Genomic DNA, 23,638 nt, shown 5'->3' on the forward strand with positions numbered 1-23,638 from the left:
GCCCTTGCAGCAAATAGGGCTAATGATATCCTGGGCTGCATTAGACAAAATATTGCCAGGAGGCCAGGGGAGAGGATACTTCCCCTCAACTCAGCATTGATGAGGCCACACCTGGAATCCTAGGTCCAGTTCTGGGCTTCTCTGTACAACAGAGACATAGGCATACTGGAGAGAGTCCAGCAAAGGAACATGATGATGAAGGAATTGGAGCTTGTCTCCTATGAGGAAAGGCTGAGAGAGCTAGGACTGTTCATCCTGGAGCAGAGAAGGCTCAGGGGGATCTCATCAATGTATATAAATACTTGAAGGATGGGTGCAAAGAAGAAGGACCCAGGCCCAGCTCAGTGGGACCCAGCGACAGGACCAGAGGCAGTGGGCACAAACTGATACACAGGAAGTTTCCTTTTTCACTGCAAGGGTGACTGAGCATTGGCACAGGTTATCTGGGGTGGTTGTGGAGTTCCCATCCTTGGAGATTTTCAAAAGCTGCCTGAACGTGGCCCTGGGTAACTGGCTTTAGGAGGCCCTGCTTCTGTGGAGGGGGTCAGACAAGGTGACCTCCAGAGGTTCCTTCCAACCTCAACCATTCTGTGATTCTGGGATAAGAAGAGCATCTGGGAGATGGAGCTGTTCAGACACCCACACAAGTTAAATCATCATCTGAATGATTCATGACATCACTAAGGCTTGAATATGAATGATGTTATGGTGAAAGTTGCTTATAGTGGCATATGGCTGGGCTGGAGGTGCAAACTACAGTCTGTACTGATGGAGGTGGAGAGTTCTACATCCATCGTGCCCGGCACTGACAGTATCTTTCTCTGATGTGGAACAACAGATTACAGCAAAAATAGTTCTAGTCAGGCTCATTTAGCAGAACAAAATATTTAAGGAGTATGGACACCACAGTTGAGGAGGGAAACACCTTAAGTGCTAATTTTTTAACAGCAGATCAAAATTGTCGTCACAAAAAGTGCAACATGTGCTAGATTTAGAGCAGAAGACCTTTAAAAAGCCAGAAAAGTCCCAACATTCTCCTGTGCCAAGATGCACAGAGAAGGGGACAGGTTTCCAGCCTGGTACAGACCGGGCTGTGAATGTTTAAATTATAGTTTAATTTCCATTTTTCAAAGGCAGCTCTTTGGGCATATAATTCTCATTACAGATTAATGCAAATGTGGAAACTAAATCCCCCAGCAATTTTGAAGGTTTCTGACAAAACTAACAGAACAGATTCTCATTGTATATCAGTTAAATGAGAGAAAAGAATTCCATGAATGTGCTAAAGAGCTGGCTGCATGTGTAGATTCTTCAGTAATGTATTCACAATGACTTAAATAGGCCAGGATTTGACACAGAGTCTTTGGAGAAATAGTGTTTCTCTCACTGATCAAGTTGAATGTCTGAGTTGGTTGTTAGGTCACAGTAATAATTTAGCATCTATTATGCAATTTTACCCAGGGAGTAATCCCTACTTTCCGAGTGAAGTTTCTGCTGAGGCTTCTGCGGGGCAGGCTGGAGGTGGATCTCGATAAGGACAAGCTGCTGTTCAAGCACATGTGCTATGAAATGGAACGCCTCCATAATGGTGGTGATGTCACTTTCCATGACGTGCTCAGGTACGCTGAGATTTTCTCTAAATGTTGTGAATGGGTGTAATGGCCTCTGTTTCTCCCCAGGCTAACAGGTATTTGTTAGGCCTGGGAAAAGGCAAGACTGGTAGCCACAGAGGCACTGCCATTTAAAACATAATACAAAAATCAGATTTCCCTTTTTTCCTGCAAAAATATTAGTGATGGACAGGTCCTAGGGAATCAGCTCTAAGTAATGTTAATGTTTTCATTGGAGACAGTTTGTCATAACCAACACTCACGTGTTCTTGCATCCCAAGTAATGAAATGTCCCCACGCAAGTAGCAACATGACAGTGAATCTGACTAGAGAGAAAATAGAAATGGGAACATCATCCAAGCATAAACACTTAGGGGAAAAAAAGAACAAACCACCACACATGCTCTAGTTGCTTACAGATCAGCAGCTCACCTATTAATATATTGGATAGCTAGATGTAGATTATAAGGTCTTTGTTTGTTTTGAGCACCACAAGTCTCTTCTGGAATCATCTCAGAATTTTTTAGCCTCAAATGTGAATTTATTGCACACACCTGAATTACATATTTTTGCATTAAGTTCTTGAGTATGAGCTTTGATTTTCTAAATTTCTAAATGAATTCTAAAGTAAGGTCACCAGTATTTAATAAAAAAGTAAATCTATGTTTCTTCCAGCATGCTTTCATATAGGTCTGTGGATATCAGAAAAAGTCTTCAACTGGAAGAGCTGCTTGCTAGGGAACAACTGGAATATACCATAGAAGAGGAGGTGGCCAAACAGACTATACGCATGTGGCTGAAGAAGTGCTTAAAGCGAATCAGAGCAGTAAGTCAAGCTAAACCAGCATCTAAGTGTTTGCAGCAATTGTACTGCTCAACAATACTGGAATTTGCTGTCACTATGCCTCATTTACTCTGGAGTCATGATAATATTTATGTGGAGAAGTATGTGGCAGTTGCTAACTCAGCAAAAAAGTATGTTACAGCTCAATGGAAAGCACTACAAAAATAAGCATCTTTTGAAGGCAAAAACTGTCTTCCTGCCAAAAATTTATTAGTCTTTTCAATACAGCAGGAAGATGCATGTGCAGAGACCAAACTCAAAGGAATAAACTAAAATAAATTAAAAAAACAATGTAATTTGATGAAACCTCATAGCCCTAATCCTTCCTCACAGAGTGTAACTATATAATTTCTTGCCTCTGCTGGCAGAAGATGCCATGATCAGTCACCAGCAGATGATCCTTCAAATGAAATCTGTATGGAGACGCATCCCTTGAATGAGCCGTTACAGTAATGGGGTGTGCAGATGAGCGACATGTACATGCCAGTCAGGTGTATGAGCCGTGGCACACAGCAGCTGTGTCTACGCCAGGACATTAAGCAGGGCTGAGGCACTGGCTCAGGACTGGGGTCACCCATCCTCGTCAGTGTGTTCCTGGGCACAGTTTTGGCCCATGCAACACGCCTCCTCTCCCAGACCACCACTGTGTGGTCTCCCAGACCGCTGCTGTGTGGGGTGGTAGGGGACAGATGAGCCAGATCATGCAAGTCCCGGCCTGTCACTAGACGTCAGCACTGCAGGAAATCTTAGGCTGTTTAATTTTCTGGTCTGGACCTAGCCAGCGCTTCTGTATGCTGTTTACACAGTGCTTCTGATTGTCAGAAACATTTTTGCCTTTGCTCAGGGTAGCTACAATATATGCTGATTGAAGTTTGTCTTGGATTATATTTATATTAAAAGATTTGAGGAAGTTCGAATTAGGTTTTGCATTTATTCTCCTCTTCCAAAAAACTTACGCCTTTACATAAAAAGTCACAACTCGGTTGCCTTGTTGACTGATTCTTCAGTTACTGTAAGCCTGAGCCCAGGTTTTCATGTGTATATTTTTAATTTTTATAAAAGCTTACTTCTCATGAGTGGAGGTTTTTCATAGAGACCAATTATTGTGGGATCTGGTTTTTGCTGTTTGTAAATTTATAAAAAAACATAACTGGACAATTTGAATGATGTACATTCCAGCTGAAACATCAGTGTTCAAGGCATATTCAGATAAATAGTTTCATTTTGATCTCATTTATGTAATAATAATAATAATGGCAGTAAATCTAATTTCAGCTTTCAGTTCTGGGTTTGTGTAACTCTGTTGTTCATTTCATTCTGATATTGAATTACACTATGTTAAAGTAAATAGGCTATTCATTTCACTCTAATAATATGGTTCAGATCATTTCACATCATATGAACCTTTTATAAACTGAATGTAATTATGGAAGTTAATATATATTTTCAAATGCTCTTGTTAGTCTCTAAGTCTCTCTAGAGGGAGCATGTGACAACTACCCAGGAAAGTGAAACCCTTCCTAAGGGCTGTTTATTTTAATGTAAAAGCAAATTAGATTGTAAGATCATAATGGCAGTGGTTTTGTTTTTCTATTTGTACTGTAAATGTAGACTTAGTCCCAAGGTTTTCACTACTGTTTTATTCAGTCTTATTGGCAGCCTGTTCCAAAGTCCATGAAAGCAAACAGAATTTTTTCATTGCCTTCATGTAATTCTTAGTGAATCTCTACCAATTTCCTTGTTTCTTTTTCTTTGCAAGAACTTTTAATTCATTACTTCAAAACTTTATATGGTTTTAAACTCTAGGTTTAAACCAAAAATTGAGCAACTCGCCTTTCATTTCATATAGCTTATAAGTTTCATCCTCCATTTCCTACATAAAGGTCAGACATGTGCTGGAAGTCAGTTTATTTAAATAGCAACCATCTGATACCCCTGGCTTTATCAAGGCACCTGGTATCCACATCTGGCACTCACTGTTTGGTTAAATGGTTAGAAGGCTTTGAAAAAAAATCAAACACTGTGACACACCAGTGAGAACATTTTTATTGACACACATTGTACCTTCATAGAAACAGCAGCAGTCGTGCAGCATTATCCATAGTCTACGAGAGAGTCAGCAGCAGGAGTTGAGCCGATTTCTGAATCCTCCCAGCATTGAGACGACACAACCCAGTGAAGATATGAATGCTGTTAATCAGGAGAACAGCGCACAGCCAGAGGTATGGGAACCAGAAGAATACCACCTACTGGGAACAAATTCAGAATACTTCCATGTTTCTGACTTGTCCTTTTGTAAACATCATTTTAACTGGAAAAGTTGGAAGCAATATCTTGTTTTGCTTCAGTCTTTCCTCTCAGGTGTAAAGGCAAGGTGACCTAAGGCAGTAATTCCCCAGCTTGGTTAGCCCCATAAAGGGCAAACTCAGCTGTATGACTGGCAGCACCAAATTTCAGCTCTATCATGAGCTGCGCACAGGCTCAGGGACTTCACATTTTCCCATTCAAGCATTTTGAAGTAGTTTTAACACTGAGAGTGATAACATTGGGCATGCTGGGTCCTGTGAGTAGGAGTCCTGGGCTCTTCCAGGGTAGGGAATGAAGATACAACATAAGGACTCCACTGTAGAAGGGTGAGAACAATTATGTACCCTTCAGTGGGACTGTATAATGGAATGGAGCCCAAATAGTCATTTTTTTTTTTCCTATTCATAGTAGTTTTTTGGGCAGTAAAGAGTAGAAACTATGCTGCCTTAATAAATGACAATATATTTTGTTTTTATTAATGTATAAAGCTTAGAAATAGAATAGAAAGATAACCCTTCCTAGGGTTATCCCCATGCACTGAGGAACTATGACTGAGATTCTTTTTTCTCTGTTCAGACAAGTAGCCAGCAGCAGCTCCTTAGCCCAACTCTTTCTGACAGAGGTGGCTATCGACAAGACTCTGCAGATGCTGGGAAACCTCAGCGGAAATTTGGACAATGGCGTTTGCCATCAGGTAAGTGAAAAATGTGTATCAGTGAAGTCCCTGCATGCCAAATCACTGCGGTACAATAACGAGGCCATGAGAGGCTTCATGATTCGTAGTTCTTCCTCCCGCTTGCAGCTTGCACCCACATGAGGGTTTTTCTACCTTCATGCATGACGAAATACAGCAATCTCTCACCTTCCTCTCAATTCTGAAAGTTTGGAAGATGGTCTCAAGCATTGCCATGTGCAGGTTGTTGAGGTTTTTTTTTACTTTTTCATACATTTACTCAGAATCTTTGGATTTGGGGCTGTACCGTCCGTATGTTTGGACAGCATCTTGTGCATTTAGAATTCTCTTTTTTTATATAAAGCACAGTGAAAATGAATTCAGTTTTTCCTAACAGCAGTAATAACTTCTGAGTGCTTTGTCTTGCCTAAGCATACCAGGCATATGATTTATACCTTACACCATAATAATATATTTCTTTATCTTCACTTCAGCTAGGAATTCACCAGGTGTAGAATCAGTTTCCCATTTATTTTCTCACAAACAGGAAACATCCTGAGGTTATTCTAGTATCTACAGTCTTCTAGAAAAGAGAGGCTGGACTATGCCTTACAGGAGGGTGGGAGAAGAGCGTAGGTACAGCCTGAGACCTTATGAAGTCTTTATCTGAAGAGCACTCTCCACCACCTGAAATATTCTCTTTTCAAGTGCATATTGACCTCTGCTGCATGCCACATCGTGTGACCAGCAGGTCAGGTGTGTGCACATCAACCCGCTTCCGGTTGTCCCTGTCATCAGTCCCATTCCGAGTCAGAGCGCTGCCTGCAAAGGCTGCCGCTCTTCAGACCCTTAATCATATCCAGGTGGAAGAAGAAGATGGTCATGCTATGAGTACCGTTGACCCTGCTTTTGTGACCAGAGCACTTGTCCAAGGAACAGGACAGCTTAACAGAGAGCTTTCAACCTGTGTTTTCCACTTAAATGTCACAGGGCAGCAGAGAAAATCAACATTTTCTTGGAACAGAGAGAAAGACTCAAAGAGAAAATGTGCTAAGTAGGAATTGTACTATTGTAACCAATTGGTTACGTTTTTCAAGAATGAGGAGTTCAGAGTTTCCTTTCTTAGCGCTAATCTTGGCCATGTCAATCTTGAATGTTCCTTGGTTGACAGTCTTAGAAAAGGAGGATCACTTCCAGGCACAGTACAGCCCAGCAGATAATAAGTAGCCTGCCTCCAATCCAAAACACTTGTATTTAAGATCATTAATAACATCATTAAGATAAATTTTGGTTTTTACATACTTACACATGTGTTTCGATGGCTTCCTAAAGCCATACCAGCAGCTTGTACTGGCTTCCACCCCTAGGCCATAGTTAAATATAATTTTCTAGGTGTAGCTGACACTCCTAAATGCACTTTTCCCTCCCTTTTTCTGGCACTTACCACTTTCACCATTTTACCAGCAGTTCAGCTCGTCAAAGTACTGCCCAAGCCATGCAGGTTGCTATTAGCTGGGTAAGAAGAGACCCTATTGCATCAGCAATAGGCAATGGGGCGGTGCTCAGTTAAGCTGCTCTACCAGCAGATTAGTGGGAGCAAGGTGAACAGCTGGAGCTGAAAAAAAAAAGCATTAGAACAGAGACCTACTCTTTCTGCACTTAATCAAAGATGCCCCAGTCTGGCAAGTTCTGTATACCTGAATTCTAATCAAAACTGTTTGAGTAGAAGATCTACTCTAATACAGGACTTTCTGTTTAATTTCAAAGCTCCCAAACCAATAAGCCATTCAGTGTCTTCAGTCAACCTCCGCTTTGGTGGGCGCTCAACTATGAAATCTGTTGTATGCAAAATGAATCCCATGTCTGATGCTGCTTCTTGTGGATCAGAAGTCAAGAAATGGTGGACAAGACAATTAACTGTGGAGAGTGATGAGAGTGGAGAGGACCTTCTTGATATCTGAGAAGAATTTAAGTCATACTGCAAGAACAACCACTTCACGTACAATCTAATTTTCTATGTTTAGAATTGAAGATGCTGTGTGCTGTACAATGTGTTTAAAATCAATGTCATATATTTTTTCAAATGTGTATCCTTCTGCTATATGAAGCATAGCACACACTTATGTTAGAATTCACCTCTATAGGTACTAACTGTACTTTAAGAAACCTGTATACAATAGCAGTACTAACAAAGCTAGAGAGACTATATTGCCTTTAGCGGACAGAGCGTTGAAAGATTTCATATGTTCTGTAGCTACATAATGAAAATGTGTTTTGATATACACACAACTGTGTTTTTCTTCAGCCTATACCGTAATTTAAAGTGACAAGACTTTACAATACAGGGATAATGTATTTCTTCTTTCTGTGTTTTCCCTCAGTTCTTATTTAGGAATATTTCTTTAGAAAGATTTTATTATGCACAGATGACCTGAAGAGGTCAGCACTGACTTCATGTTCAAGGGAAGTATTTTTACAAAGTACAGATCCTGAATTACAACTCTAAGCTTTTTCTGGACCTTTTTTAAAATATGCAAGATATAGGATAACTCATTTTAAAATCAGAAGGTGAAGGATTGGCTTTTAAAATGTAAATATATTTGGGTTTTGATTGATTATGCAAAGAGCTTGATTTTCATAGAGAAAACGGGGGAAAAAAGAAGAAAAAAACATACATGAAAACTGTACATTTACGCATCCAGCAAAAGACCTCCACATGAAAAACGTGGTTTATGCTTCATTTTCAGAATATACTGTTACATATATATGTATGGTGTCATTACTCTCCTGTTAATTGGGTCCCATTTCCTTGTGTAGTCATAAGATAACTTCTTTCTTGTCTGTGTGATAAAAATTAGCATGTTGGGGGTTCTAATTACAGAGTACTATTGTATGGCTTTTAAAATACAGTTCAGTTTTGCCTGCATAGGTAGAAGTGAATTTTACTTACCCACATTACTACTCATGCTACCAGCTGTGTAAAGCTGGGGCATGACACTGGGCTGTGGTTAAGTACCTTTGTCCCATATACCCCGATGCATCATATTTTGACATGTTAGCCTTCTTTTATTTTATGAAGCACCAATTATACTATATTATCACTGCTGAAAAAGCAGCTGTCCCTTTCATTAAAGTTTTTCCAGAGAAAGGCCGGTGCTATACAGAGATGGGAGTGGAGAAGAAAAGCTACAACACAGCAGAGTTTGTTAGTTTCAGAATTTAAGGCTAAAATCTGGGGTAAAAATGCTCCCTTCCCTCAAGGAAGAACTAAGAGGTTGCAGATTTTGTTGCTTGGCCCCCGACTGGGTTTTTTAGCATAGCTGGGACCTTTCCTTTACCTTTGTTTCCTATGGAAATGATAGGTTGCTCTAACTTGGCCTGATGTGAGATCTTGTAAGAGTCTCACAATTAATGTACATCACCATTTAAAATATATATATCCTTTACAAAGCAGACAAAAGCCAGTGCTTTGCGATGTTTTTTGGCCAAAATATTAATGTAGAGTGGTCAGAATAAAACATTGTTTTCACAGATGCCTTCACTATTAATGCAAAATTAGTTTGGGCCATACAATACAGTTTTCTTGGCATCTCTCAATGTTTCGTTCCTAATGTATGGTTGAACATGGTTTAGATATTTTTTTTAAATAGTCATGTTGAACACATCTGTATTTTGTGGTTTCTTTATGTGTTTTGGGCTGTATTTAAGTTTAAAACTAGTCAACTGTAACTCTGTAGTAACGTATGCATCAACAAAACTTCATCTGCAAATCCATTATTTGTGTTCTGTTTTGTGCTTAAGTTGAGCTTTTGTATATATATGACAAAAAGATAAATATTGGATTTATAAAAGTATCTTCTAAAGTTCAATAATATATTGAACTGCAGATCTTTCTGAATCATTCTTGCTGCAAATCTTCTTTTTAAAAAAAATCGGACAAACATTTTTTCCTTGCCTTACAGTACTCTGTCAATAAAAGTGAGTTGCTTTAAGCAATATTCCTCCCTCTGGTTTTAATTCTAACTGCATTTGCTATATCTGGCTCACCTGTGATAATGCTGAGTAGTGACTAGGTGTGTGGTTTGTATAGGATTTTAAAGAGATGCTTTCAGGCTCTTCTGACTGGAGGGCCTTTGGTTTTTTGGTGAGAAGTCCAGCAACCAACTCATCAGTACTGCCACAGGGAGTCCCATTCAAAAAATGGGACTAAATAGGATTGCTTGTTATTTATTTTTATTTAACCCACTTTCTTTGATTGCTTTAGAGCCTGGATATGAATATGTGTGTGTGTGTGTGTCGGGGGAAATTTCATGGTGGAAATATTATAGTGGTTTCATAGACTGACATCTGATATCTTCCAAAACACTAGAGATCCTTGAACCATCTAATTTAACCAGCAAGCTGGCTCTAAGAAAGCAGTGCTCACTTGTTTATTCCCCCATTTTGCTTTTGCAGATCTAGACAGTAAAATAGAGTGTCACGGAGGCACCCCGAGGTTAGTTTAAGGGACAACAGGGTCCAAAACAACTTTTATTAAACCGGTGAGAAACAGGGCTTTAGCATTCCAAAGTGACTTAAATAAAGGTTCGGATATCAGTTGAGGAAAATTATTAAGGGGCAGCAACTAATACAACAGGCGGTCCACAGTGTGCATGCACGTGGCTTCACTCAAAACAATGCCGGAGCCGTCCCCGAGTCCGAGACGAATACACTTGCCTGAACACGGTGTGGGATTATTTTTAAAGGGATACACATACTCTTAGTGAGTACAGGAAGTGTACACTCGCGATTCCGCGAGGGTAAATTTATAATACACTCGCAATCCTGCGAGGGTAAATTTACTTACACGTGCAAGTGTGCACGGAATCCTACACGTGCTTATGTGGAAGCACGGGAGGAAAATACACTCGCGATTGTGCGAGGGACTCTCGGCGGCCACTCGCGATTGTGCGAGGAAATAATTTATACACGTGCTCGTATTGAGCACGGAAAGTTACGCGTGCAAGTGTGCACGGAAGGAAAATACAGTCACGATTGTGCAAGGGGCTCTTGGCGGCCACTCGCGATTGTGCGAGGAAATAATTTAAAGTACACGTGCTTATGTGGAAGCACGGGAGGAAAATACACTCGCGATTGTGTGAGGAAATAATTTAAAGTACGCGTGCAAATGTGCACGGAATATATAAATATACTCGCAATTCTGCGAGAAGTTTTACTCACACCCCTGGCGGCACGGCAAGCGGAGTCTCCATCCCGGGGGGGCTCTCGGCGGCAGCATCTCGCTCGTGCTCCGAGAGACCCGTGACAATGGGTGGAGTCTGGACGAGAGTCCCGTTTTTATAATGCCTGATCAGATCTGACTGTAGGCATTCTAGAAGCTTCTCTGCACCCCCACACGGGTTGTGGGTGCCCCTGAAGCCTCCAAACATCCCCCGCGCTGGCCGCAGGTGCCCAGTGGCTCACTGGCGCCTCGGTACTCCCTTCTCCTGACGGCCCTGGCCAGGGTGCTCTGGGGCCAAACAAAAGCAGCTGTTAGCCTCAAGTACCAGAGAAAGAGGGAGATGTGCCTACTCCTTCCATACTGAAGGAGGGAGGGGGAGAGAGGGGGGTTGCATTCTGCCACATAGAGTTACAAAGATATAAAACAAATATACACTAGAGCACCCACACAACAAGGTTAGGGTGAAAACCTCCTTAGTGTGGCACCCCTGCCATAACTGAAGAAAGCAACAGCCTCCTACTCTGCAGCAGAGCAACCAATGTACATTTGCTCATGATGGTGAAGAAGCAGAGTGGAGAGCTGAGGAATGACTGAAGTTCAAACAGCCTGTGGAAGCGATGGAGAGACACAGGGAGGAAACGGTGTATCAGGAAACCAGAGTCAGTCCAGACAGCATGAGAGACAAGTTCAAACAAGAATAGAACCTAGAGAAAGGTAAACAAAAGATCGCCAGGGGGATATTACTACCTACAGTGCTCTCTGCTCCTGGAATTATATACAGAGTTATCCTATACAACTGAAAAGAAGAAAATGTTTAGACTCCTTTTCATCCACTAAGAGAACTCTGCTCCATAGGAAGCAAGTTGTAAGTCTTTGTGGCTTGGGCAGGCAAAAAGTGTAGTGCAGGTTGTCAGTGCTCGAATAAAAACTGGCTTGTGGGAAGTCTGAGAACATGCAGCAAAGATGTCTCAATATCATTCCAAAGTCAGGTCAAATTTCAATCACTTTTGTAATGAAGAAATTAATAACCTGAAACCATTTGCTACTCAAAGATATCCAACTGAATTAAAAGCTAAAAACGTAAAGTACTGTTTTGTCTGGCAAGCTGAAAATAGCATCCTTGTTTTAACTAATGAGGACCAATCAGGCTTAAACATCTTCAAAATAACGTTACATTTAGTATTGTCTGCATTCAAAGACCAGTATCACAGCTTCCGAAGATTTAGATGCCAAAAGCAAGTGAATGACTTTGTGAGAATCGTTTTTGTTCTTTTGTTTACAACATGCCCACAGCTCTTGTTATTGTGCAGATAAGGATGTCCATGAATAACTGAAGGAAGGAGAAGAGTTTGCACTGTACTAGCAGTACATTTGGAGCCCCAGCAAGCAAGATATGTGCTAAACCTCTCATCCAAGAGTGCCCGCTTCTTCTCCTGCAACATTTCCACAAGTAAAAACAAACGCTGGCCTGAGCTGTCAGTCAAAATTACCAGTAGTATTATCTCGGTCTCCCTGAAATTAGCTTTAGGAGGCTGAATTTGTTCCTTCTGCTGAAGGCCGTTGGGTCACGCTGCCACAATGCATCAGCTGATGCTGGGAAGTTGGCTGCCCTGGTTTGTTCCATTGCTCTGCAACACGAAGGGAGCCTCACCGGCATTCAATTAACCTTCCTCTTCATCCCAAGGACACTAATGTTGGACTCCATTAGCAGCTGTTGCCCATTGTTCTCAATGAAGAACTTCTAAGCATGAAGTTAACTCATCAGTGAGCTAGGAGTGCAGGCGGTGGTATTGCATCCCCCTTCCACAGCTTCCTGTCTCAGGTACTTATTCCATTACCCTTGCTGGTCTCATTATTTCACCTGACTTAAAACCATCAATACTTTTGTCAATGAAAAACTGATTTTCCCCATGAATTTTTGTCATGCACAAAAACTCTCCCAGATATTTTTTTTCAAAATCTACCAGGAAAAAGTTCATCCTGGTGGATGAAAAACTGGACATGAGCCAGCAATGTGCACTTGCAGCCCAGAAGGCCAGCTGTATCCTGGGCTGCATCAAAAGCAGCGTGGCCAGCAGGTCAAGGGAGGTGATTCTGGCCCTCTGCTCTGCTGTGGTGAGACCCCACCTGGGTGTCCAGCTCTGGAGCCCTCAGCACAGGAAAGACATGGACCTGTTGGAGAGGGGCCAGTGGAGGCCACCAAGATGATCAGCCTGGAGAAGGCTCTGGGGAGACCTTATTGTGGCATTTCAACATATAAAGGGGGCTATAAGAAAGGTAGACAGAGGCTTTTTACCAAGGCTTGTAGTGACAAGAGTCAATGATTTTAAACTGAAAACAGGTAGATTTAGATCAGACATAAGGAATAAATTCTTTATTATGACGGTTGTGAGACACTGGACCAAGTTGCCCAGAGAAGCTGTGGACGCTTCATCCCTGGAAGTGTTTAGGGCCATGCTGAGTAGGGCTCTGATCAACCTGGTCTAGTGGAAGGTGTCCCTGCCTACAGTCGGGAGGTTGAATTATATGATCTCCGAAGACCCCTTCCAATCCAAACCATTCTGTGATTCCTGTGGATTTTTGTATCTGGCATAGGAACAATGTCAAGCAGAAAAATGGCATGCATGATGTGACTGTCAGCACCTTGGTACCACCCTGGGTGTATACATGGGGACAGGCACAATGAGGCACAAAGGTGCTAAGGAGCCGCTAAGGACTGCCCTGTTGAAGGCTCTGGATCCCGGGGGGGGGGGATCTGCAACTGCCACAATAGTCCAGATTTTAAAATCCAGGTATTAAAATCTTCATCTTAATTGGATCAGCAACAGCAAGGATATTTCTCTGACCTTGGCCTACAGATGTATTTCAACTTCTATGTGCATTTGTCAGTTCAGCACGTTATCTGTAAGGGCTTGTCTACATAAGGAAGTTGCTCCACGTTAAATTTAACCTCTTGTAGCAAATTGATTTCTCTAAATCAGTTTGAATACCTGTGGAAATGCTTATTTCAGTTTAAAGATTTTTTTCTATTGATCTGTGTGAAAACCCAACTAACCTTGGTTTTATTCTAATGGCAAGAGTGGTCCCACAGGTCTACACATCAACCTTCTTAATTGGTTTTAAAACCGCACCTTTAATTATATGGTTGTAATTCCTTTTGAATAGAGGAGGCTCTTCTTATCATCTCTGGGAGCAGGTGAGGTGCTAAATAAAAGCCCTTTCAGGAGCGCTGTGTACCCTGCTCCCTGCTAGCACAGCCCCAGCTCTGCTGTGTGCCACCCCAGCCGCTTTGCCCCAAGACATTCTTGGACAATTTGGGGTAATTTACACCAGGAACCAACCCCCAAGAGACATTCTGGATGAGACTGTGTCAGGTACTAGTCCCTCCGCCTTATGTATCCCTCAGACATGATGTGGGCAGCTTTGTAGCCCCAAGTATCCCTGCAAGCCCCACCACAGAGCATGTCAGCATCCTCTCAGTTTCACATTATGGCTGGTGCAATACCTGCCTTGCCTTATTCCAGGAGACTGAGCTGAACAAAACACACAAAGAATGCAATGACTTTTTACTAGAATCATAGAATAGTTTCGGTTGGAAGGCACCTTCAAAGGTCATCTAGTCCAACCCCTGTGCAATGAGCAGGGACATCTTCAACGAGATCAGGTTGCTCAGAGCCCCATCCAGCCTTGCCTGGAATGTCTCCAGGGATGGGGCATCTACCACCTCTCTGGGCAACCTGGGACAGTGTTTCACCACCCTCATCATAAAAACTTCTTCCTCATGTCTGGCCTGAATCTCTTTTAGTTTAAAACCATTACCCCTTATCCTATTGCAACAGGCCCTGCTAAAAAGTCTGTCCCCATCTTTCTTACAGGCCCCTTTTAAGTACTGAAAGGCCGCAATAAGGTCTCCCCAGAGCCTTCTCTTCTCCAGGTTTAACAACTCCAACTCTCTCAGTATGTCCTCATTGGAAAAGCTGTTCCAGCCCTGTAACCATTTGTGTGGCCTATTCTGGACCCTAGGCCCACATAAACAACAAATGAGGCCCAGGGTATGTGCTGTTGATGTGACAGGGCTTCTGGCAAGGGTGTCACCCTGGGCTGTGTGGCCCCACTGGCCCGGCCACCTGCCCTCAGAGCTGGAGACGCCCACCTCTCTCCTACTTCACTTTTAGACACAGTCTCCTTGGGCAGGGATTGTTTTCACAAAGACTTTCTTCTTTCAAGTGTATCAGTGCTTTTCAGTAGGAAACGGTCTCAGTACAATCCCTAAAACTGGTTTTCTGAGCCAATCTAGCTATGGTGTTTTATTTTAACATACGTTTGGTCATTCACTGTTGTAATCTATCATTTTATTCCCCCTGAGCCAGACAGTTAGAAACACCAAAGACAGGCCATTTCAACCATTTTCAAAGCCGAGCCTTCTACTAAGGTGTCTCAGAATTACAATGAATTTAAACTCTTTTTTAACACTAGAGGGCTGGCGTTACTTTACATTGTGTCTGCACAAGCACACACACAGACACACAGACACACAAAAGATAAGCAGGCTGATAACCTTTGTTGTAGAATTTTTTTTTTCCTTTGCAGAGTATTTAGATATCACAGTGACAAGAAATTTCTAGCACAATTTTATGACAAGGGCCCTTTCATTAACCTTGCAGTTCTTACCTAAAAACTGCTTTATTTTGTTTGTGAAAGCGTGACTTTTGGGGAAATTAAAGACATTCACATTCCCGGTTGTATATGATGTGCACAGAAGTTGTGATAGAAGACTGAGTTAGCAGCAACGTTTCTCTCTCTCCATTGATTGTGGTATTTGCATGTCAGCTGGAATGCAGCTTATATTTGCATTTCAATTCCCAGGAAAATTCAGGAGTTCCACCATGTTCAAAATCTAGCACCTACAGCTGAAGAAACAAATAGTTAAGGACATCAGAAATCTTATTCCACAAAATAATAACAACAACAGTAACAATAATAATAAATAGCAATAATAAATGTTTTCATTTCCTGGACACAGGAATTACGCCCAATAATTTGAACTGTGAAACCTGCTTTTTCTGATGCCTGCTTTTCATCTCTGAATTTCTTTTGCCTGACTGTAAGCATCTACATACATTCACTTATAAGCTATGGCTAGATGAGACATACCATTACAGATTATATTTATGGATGGATAGTTAATCATTTTAGGAAGTACTTGAAAGCACAGCTTTCTTTCTGTGCCTTAGCATGAAAAGCAGGGAGTGCTAGAGCTATTTTTTCGTAACAATTTTTACAGTAAGAGGGAGAGGGAAGAAAAAGCACAGGATGGTGCACAACGTCCATTGAAAGCAGCGTGAAGTTTCCCTTTGGCTTCAGTGAGCTCATGGTGTGTCCTTCCTTAATGGGCACTTTAAGCGGATGTGGTTTATTTCCATCTCAGACTGGCTGCACACATGTGTATCGTACCCAGCTGTGTGCAGTGGCTTGTCTGGTTGTAGTTCACCCACATGCAGCTACAGGCCCACATCTTTGCTTAACATTACTGGCTACGCTGGTTATTTTGGGCTTCCCCTTCAAGTGTCCCTCTAACCTGAACAACAAGACTTTATGCCGTATCAAAATATTTGTTGGGTAAGCTGTCTCACCAAGGGGTTGCATATGAATTTCATTTAAAATTTTCAATGCACATCTGCATCTGAAATTTGCTGCAAGTGCACTGCTAAGTGTTATCCTGGAACTGGCACACAACCTGTGAGCAGGCAAGGTGCTGCTACTGTGCCATTTGCTGCTCTGCCTGCCTATTGCATTTAGCATCATGGTTAAACACCTGCTGCATTGCTCAGCTTTTGTGTGCTAAGAAAAAGGGGGAGGGATTATCTTTCCTGTGTGCAGTGGGATACTTACCAGCAGAAAATGTAATCTGAAGCCCAAACCAGAGTAAAAACCTTCCATTGTTCTTTTCCATTTTTCTCCAAGCATTTAGCTGGGAGGGAGGAGGAGACGTGGAGAATATACTGGCAAATTCCGTGATCATCCTGTTGGTAAATACCAGCAGGCTGCTTCAAAGTTATGCAGTGGGTAGAGGATCAAGGCAGCAAGGGCATGGAGGCAGGAGGAAGGAGAGAAAGCTGCAGTTTAGGAGAATCTGGATGTGTTTTCCTGGGCATGGCTCAGGAAGAGCCCTGCAATGGCAACAAGTCCTGCTAAATCATAGAATCACAGAATCATTCTGGTTGGAAGTGACCCTCAAGATCATGAAGTCCAACCATAATCTAACTCTAGTACTAAACCATGTCTCTAAGAACCTCGTCTAAACGCCTTTTAAACACCCCCAGGGATGGTGACTCCACCACTGCCCTGGGCAGCCTGTTCCAGTGCCTGACAACCCTTTCTGTGAAGAATTTTTTCCTAATATCCAATGTGCAGTGGCCAGTAATGAAGGCAGAATGTAAGATGCATAAAATCATTTTTCAGGAAATCTTTACAGTGCTTCCCTGCAGACATTAGATTTCATCTCCAGAAATGAGTAGATGGGGCCTTTCAGGAGTTTTCTGTCCCCCTGTCACCACTGCCTGACAGCTCGCTGGCACGGGGCAGTCCACAAGGTGCCAGGGGTGTCATGGTGTCATGGCAGTGACATGCAGCCCTGAGGAGGGTGCCCAACATGAGGAGCGTTATGGTAGCCAGAGGGGCTTCAGGGGTTGTTTGTAAAGGACATGGGACCACACGGGGGCCACTGTCACACACGGTGAAAAGGGCATGCAAGGCTGGGCAATCAGGGACAACGGTTGTCTCAGATGTGTCTCCAGTAGCTTCTGTTTAAAATGATAGGGAGCAGCTCAGGAAGATAGGTCATGGCACTGTTTAGCACGATGCTGTCCCCAAAGCTGATGTGCAGAAATAGGAGGGAAACATATGTTCTCCAAGCAGGAGAAAAGCAACTTGCAAAGCTCTCTGTGCCAAGTCAGAGCTTTAACTGGCACAAAAATTATCTTTGCTAACACCTGCAAGTACGCGCATAGTACACTGCAAAATTAATAGTCAGAGGGAGAATGAATTCCTTAGAGCACAAAGGAAAAAATTTTCTTCTTGCAGATAACGATGTAGCATGGTGTCTTAGGCTGCTTCAAAGCTAAGGCTATTAGTGAAACCAAGAGCCAGAAGCATGACACTCTGCTTTGTATCAGGTGTGAACATTGTCAGTAAAAGTGCCCTCCCTCAAACAAAGAAACCTAACTGAAGCTGTAGAGGCTTGTTGATATATAAGCACCACTGGAAAGCAGCCTGGGACATGTTGAGATAGTGGGAAAGAGATTGAGGTTGGTCTCTGATGAGGTGTTTCTGTTACAGAGCAATAGATGGAAGGAGATGTTAAAAGCATAAGCATCCATTTGCTAACATGGCAGCCTCCCAATCAAAGGCGCGTACTGCTTGCTTTTGTAGGGAGCCACTGACAGCATGGCCAAAAATGATCTTTCAAATCCTTCCTTTTTCCACAATCTGCCTTTTATCAAGTGTTCGTGGATGACGCTGAGCACGTGCCTGCAATAAATCAAGTTTCTGAATGTTCTGCTCTTCAAGTGCTGGATAACCCTCAAGGCTGTTTCAACTTCTGTGACAAACCAGCATCCAGCCGAGTAACTCACCTGGGGTGGCTGAGACAGTACATCACCCAGCCCTTCACCAAAGTGATCCTTGTTGCAGTGTGAATGCTATGGGCTTCTCCTTTGGGCTGACCCAACCAGTTCTTTGAGGCCTGGGATGTGAGGTACCAGTGGGGTTTCAATAGCTATGTCTGCCTTGAAGCGAATGGGTTGTTTCGTTCTTGAACTGGGATCAATTAGACACTCCCAAAAATGCCATGTGCAAGGTCTGGGCCCATCAGTGAGTACATGGATGTGTTTTTCACTGTAATGCAGCACCCTAAGGACTCTAATAGCTGCTCTTTGGCTTGCTAATTTACTGCAGCACTGGCCATTGCTTCAGTTATATCCCTGAACTTGATGTGATAAAGTTCACAAATCCTGCATCATGCAAAGTGAAATTAAAGAGCTGCACTGTCCCACATAGAGGAAAAATCAACACAAAAAAGCAAACCTCGAGAATAGGTGACCTTGGGGGACCCCTGATGCAGGACCTGAGAGGATGCTGAGCCCAGCAGGGCTTTCTCAGGGTATGACCATAGGTCATTTAGGTGAAGTACAGCTTGTCCCTGGCTCCAGAAAGAAAAGATCTGTAAATTGTTTGGGCTTTTTAAATTTTTTTTCACTGCCTTTTGGAGCTCGTTTGCCTCCTGGGGACCAGGGCAGGCACATAGTCCAAGCACTGTCAGCCAGACTGCTGATCCTGTTGGGATCAGATCTGCCCCATGAGAACACCTGGTGCTTGAGTGGTTGCAGGGACCCATAGCACCCCTAACACATAGCGAGGCATCTCACATAGGGGTATAGGGAGGGTGTCAACAGGTCTGGGCACAAAAGGAAAAATAGTGTTAGGGAAGAAAAACACTTGGTATTATTGAAATTGGATTTATCAAATGTGTTCTAGAAAGTAATGTCTTACTCTTAGGGGAAGAAGTGATACCGAAAAGCAGGCAAAAAGACTCTAACGCTGTTTTGAAAGTGTTAAAAAGCAAGCAAGTACTTTTATTGCAATGGACCGGACGCTCAGAGGATCGTTCCTCAAACCACACGTGCACATGACTTGCACTTCTCAGTATTTGTTACACATACCAATTGCATATTCATTTGTTTCTACTGTTTAGTTCATGCATTAAACATAAATTATTTACAAAACTCAACCCTTTGCCAGAAGTCCATCTTTGTTATTCAAAGGTCTCCATCGGGGGTCTCTAGTGGTCCCAGTTGTCTTTGCAGCCTGGTCCTCCCCCAGTGTCAGCTTCTTGACCTGATTTCTTGAGCATGCATGTTGTCTTCTTGTGCTACTACTCAGCAAAAGTCATGTAGCCCTTTCTTCATTTAGTGGAACATTACACTTTCCCACTTTGCAAACCGAGGACATCCCGCTTTGCCTCATGTCCAGTCTCTGTAGAGCTATAGTTTCTCTATTAAGTTCCTGTTACATTAGGCCTAGTCTTGCTACATTAGGTCTAGTCTTGCCACATTATGTCTAGGCGTTTCTAAAAGATTTTTGTTCCTCTTACCAGAAGCAGTCGTTCAGTCGCTTAACACATCTGTAAAGAATGCTCAGTTCCTGGGAAACTACTTCAGTAAACTGTGGGGAAGTATGTATAGACTTTCCTTCTTTTTCCTGAAACATGCAAAATAACAGCTTTCCAGCAGTACAAGTTACTGGGAGGGCTCCTGGAAATGCTTGTGTTTCGTACTTCTTTTTTTTCTTCTTCTTTAATTGTCACTCCATCCCAAGGAACGATGTCACAGACCAGAACACCTGTGCCAGGTGGGTTTGAGGGCGGCCGTGCCGGTGGCTGGGGACTCAGGGAGCGGATGAGTGGCAGGTCCTCATGTCACAGGAGGGTGCCAGGCAGGAGTTCTGCCCCCGAGACTGCACCTCAGAGCCCTTTTCGGGAGCCGTCTGGACTCTGCCCAGCTCCAGCTGGCGCAGAGTTACTCGAGACCTAATTACAACAACCTGGTGACAGCCCAGTGAGAGGAGTCCCTCATTAAACGTGATGGTTTGGATGCCATAGCTGATGCTGGAAGTTCTTAAACAGTTATTGCTGGAAACGGAGAGTGCGTACCAGGGGAAAGATCACTCCATAAATGCGCTATTGCTTGCATTCTTTCTCCAAGCATCTGTTATTGTTCTCAGCCAAAGACAGGATATTGGATCCTTAGCTTGGCTCTGTGCAGCCAGTCTTCTGGTTTTATGGTTTGGTCTGTAACAGCAGCTACAAGAAAAACTTCAAAATTCTTGAGTGGGAAAAAAACCCACAACCTTTTAATAGTATTCATGCATTTTTGTTTGGCTTCTGGAGTGTTAAGAGATACAAGGAGATGAGTCAGTGTTGTTCAGCATGGCCCCACTGGCAGTATTTGCTTTCTATTTCCGTTATATTCTAATAATGATTCTTATAAGTAAAGTTTCTATATATTGAAATATTATGTAAAGTAGAAGACAAGCCTTTTCTGATACTGTTAGTTGTACTGTGGTGGACAATAGCTCTCACATTGTGTGACACATACTGAGAAAGCTTTTTGCCTTTTTACTTTTGACAAGATGGAATGAAGAACAGGTCAAGCCAGTAGAAATCTGTCTGATCTAAAAATAAAACAAAAAGCCTAAAAAAACAGCACAGTGCCCAAGGACCTTTGTCAAAGGCTATTCAGGGACTGAATGTGTGTTCTCGTGATTTCAGAAATATGCTTTTACTTCCCTTTCTTCAACTTTCTGTGCAAGTTTTAGAAGCCAGTTGCCATGAAGCCAGTTTGGTGATTTGAGTCGCCAATAGCTCATCGTTGGCCAAACAGAGGAGCAGTAACAAGTCTCTCCTTGAATTTGGTTGGGCTATGAAGGTCTTACATGTTTCCTGTCCATTAGATGCAGCATCTCCCTCCAGGCCAACAAAAATGGATCCTTGCTCATCCTCCCAAATATCTTCTTATCCAAGCACATGTGGTTGGTTCCCTCCAGGTGGAATTCTTCTTCTGCTTTTAGTGTCCCAATTCTCCTCTCCATGTGCTCATTTGAGGCACCCCTTCACCGATTACGTCCCCTTGGGTGTGACATTTGCCAGAAGCAGCAGTCTGTGATTCTAGTGATAATATGGCTGGAGCTTCTCTGGCAGGAGTTCCTGCAGTAACAGTAAGCCTTCGCTACATTGACTTGAAATTAGCATTTCATTCCTAGTGTCACAAATAATTAAAAATGACCTGAAGTCATCCAGCATTTTTTTTTAATTGCTACTCTTCTCCTGCAAATCTCTGTTAGTAACAGGAGACAAAACAGCAATAGAGCACAAAAGCAGATTTTAATTTCTTTTTCATTATTTTACAGTGCTGTTTCTCACTGACGTGGGGCACTGCAGGACATGTAAGCATAAATGCAACATGAACCACCAAACATGAAAGCCCTGACCACCTATTCTTTTGCTGAGAGAAATGATGACAAAATCCAGTTAAAAAAAACCTTAAAATATGTTTACTTTAAAATTACTCTGACTTTGCAAAGTCAGTCCTTCCAGGCTTCAAATAATAGTTATTTTAGCGTCTCCTTGTTTTCAGAGAAAGACCTCCTCACCAAGAATGGTCTTTTTTTTTTTTCTGCATTTACCTGGGAGCCATTCAAAAGCAATGCTTTCTGTTTGGTGGCTCTTGCTGAGTTCAGGTCTCCTTGGTGCTCTAAAAATACGCAGAAAAAGGCAATCTTTGCCTGAAGGACTTTGAGGCCCAGAATTTTTAAGGTCTTGTGGAGAAAAAAACAGATGCCACACCATTGTGGACATGGAGAGCCTCAACTTCAGTGAAAACTGAGTATTTTTGAAAATACTGTCATAGGGACATGCCCAGCTCATGGGACTTGTCCCTCGTGCACCCAGACACTGGGAACAGTGCTTGCCAAGGCATAAGACAGCACTGTAGATCTCATGTGTCCATAACCAAGACCCCCAGGAACACCCAGGCTCTGTTCACATGTGCCAGGCATTCGGACTTCTGCAGCTGCCTCCCACAATGTGAGACCTCTTCAGGAACTGAGTTATAGGATACTGCAGGAGAACTTCTCCGGTTTTCCCAAATCCCAGCAGTGTTCCTGCCCTGTCAAAATGTTTGGTGACACTCCCAGCCCCGCAGGCACCTTGCTCCTTCCCGCTCCAACAGAAGACCCACTGTTCCTGCTTTGAGCTCCACTGGTGTTTTACCCAAATTGGCTTCCTCTGAAGCACCAGAAGACATCTCGACACTGGCTCCTGAGTTATGGAAAGTGGCAAGACTGAGAGAAGTTTTCATTTACAGTAGTCTGGAGGTATCTGGCTGTGGCTGGGGATCGCCTCTTTATGGACTGGAGTTCATGGGGCTCGGTGGGTTGTGGGTCTCTTCTTACCAGACAACACCACTGTCAAGTGGGAGACTTACCCGGGTGCTTCCTACTCCACACACCTCTGCTGCTGGGGCTCTGCCCACCTCCATCTCATCCCACATGCAGAAATACCTGTGGTCTTTGGTACAGACACACATTAAAAAAAAATGCAGCGTGGACCCAGGCTCTCTCAACAACAGTCAATTACCATGTTGCCTTACTCATTATGCAACAGTCCAAGGGCAGATGCTCATCGTAGGATCCTATATGGAAGTATTGACTCCACTGTGCAAGTCCAGCCACATGCAAAAAATGCATAAACAAAGCGAGCCATATGGTAAGATGTCCATCAGTGATGCGCAGGAACCTGAAACATGACAGCTTAATCAGCTCCTGAACTCCATAAAGAAAACTGCCTTGCATCACTGCTGGAACTGCTGGGTAAGCTCAAATGGAAGAGGAGAGTTTACAGATCATGGAAGAAGGGGCTGGCCACTTGGGAAGAATATAAGGCTGTTGTCAGAGGGTGTAGGGAGACAACTGGGAAAGCTAAGGCCTCCTTAGAATTAAAGCTTGCAAGAGTGGTCAAGGACAACAGAAAGGGCTTCTTTGAATACATGACAGACAAAACTAACACCAGAGGCAATGTAGGCCCACTGATGAACAAGGTGGGTGCCCTGGTGACAGAAGATACAGAGAAGGCAGAGTTACTGAACACCTTCTTTGTCTCTGTCTACTCTGCCAGAAGCTGTCCTGAGGAGCCCTGTACCCCTGAGGCCACAGAGGAAGTTGGGACAATGGAGGAGATTGCCTCGGTTGATGAGGACTGGGTTAGGGAGCAGTTAGGCAATCTGGACATCCATAAATCCATGGGTCTGGATGGGATGCACCCACGGGTGCTGAGGGAGCTGGCTGAGGTAATTGCTGGACCACTCTCCATCATCTTTGCCAAGTCTTGGGAAACGGGAGAGGTGCCTGAGGACTGGAGGAAAGCAAAT

General features: G+C 43.0%; 1 protein-coding gene across 1 annotated transcript in view; it reads left to right on the top strand.

Annotated features, from left to right (window-relative positions):
- The window catches only part of NALCN (sodium leak channel, non-selective), a 239,407-nt gene extending 230,012 nt beyond the window's left edge, over positions 1–9,395 (top strand). The window contains exons 40-44 of the mRNA XM_082071240.1: positions 1,462–1,619; positions 2,286–2,436; positions 4,527–4,676; positions 5,338–5,455; positions 7,202–9,395. Coding sequence (XP_081927366.1) covers positions 1,462–1,619; positions 2,286–2,436; positions 4,527–4,676; positions 5,338–5,455; positions 7,202–7,395 — 771 coding nt within the window. The 3' untranslated portion in view covers positions 7,396–9,395. The remainder of the gene's footprint in view (positions 1–1,461; positions 1,620–2,285; positions 2,437–4,526; positions 4,677–5,337; positions 5,456–7,201) is intronic.
- Positions 9,396–23,638: the final 14,243 nt, after the last annotated feature.

This window comes from Streptopelia decaocto (assembly GCF_964273445.1).
Source record: "Streptopelia decaocto genome assembly, chromosome: 1".
NCBI classification, from domain to species: Eukaryota; Metazoa; Chordata; class Aves; order Columbiformes; family Columbidae; genus Streptopelia; species Streptopelia decaocto.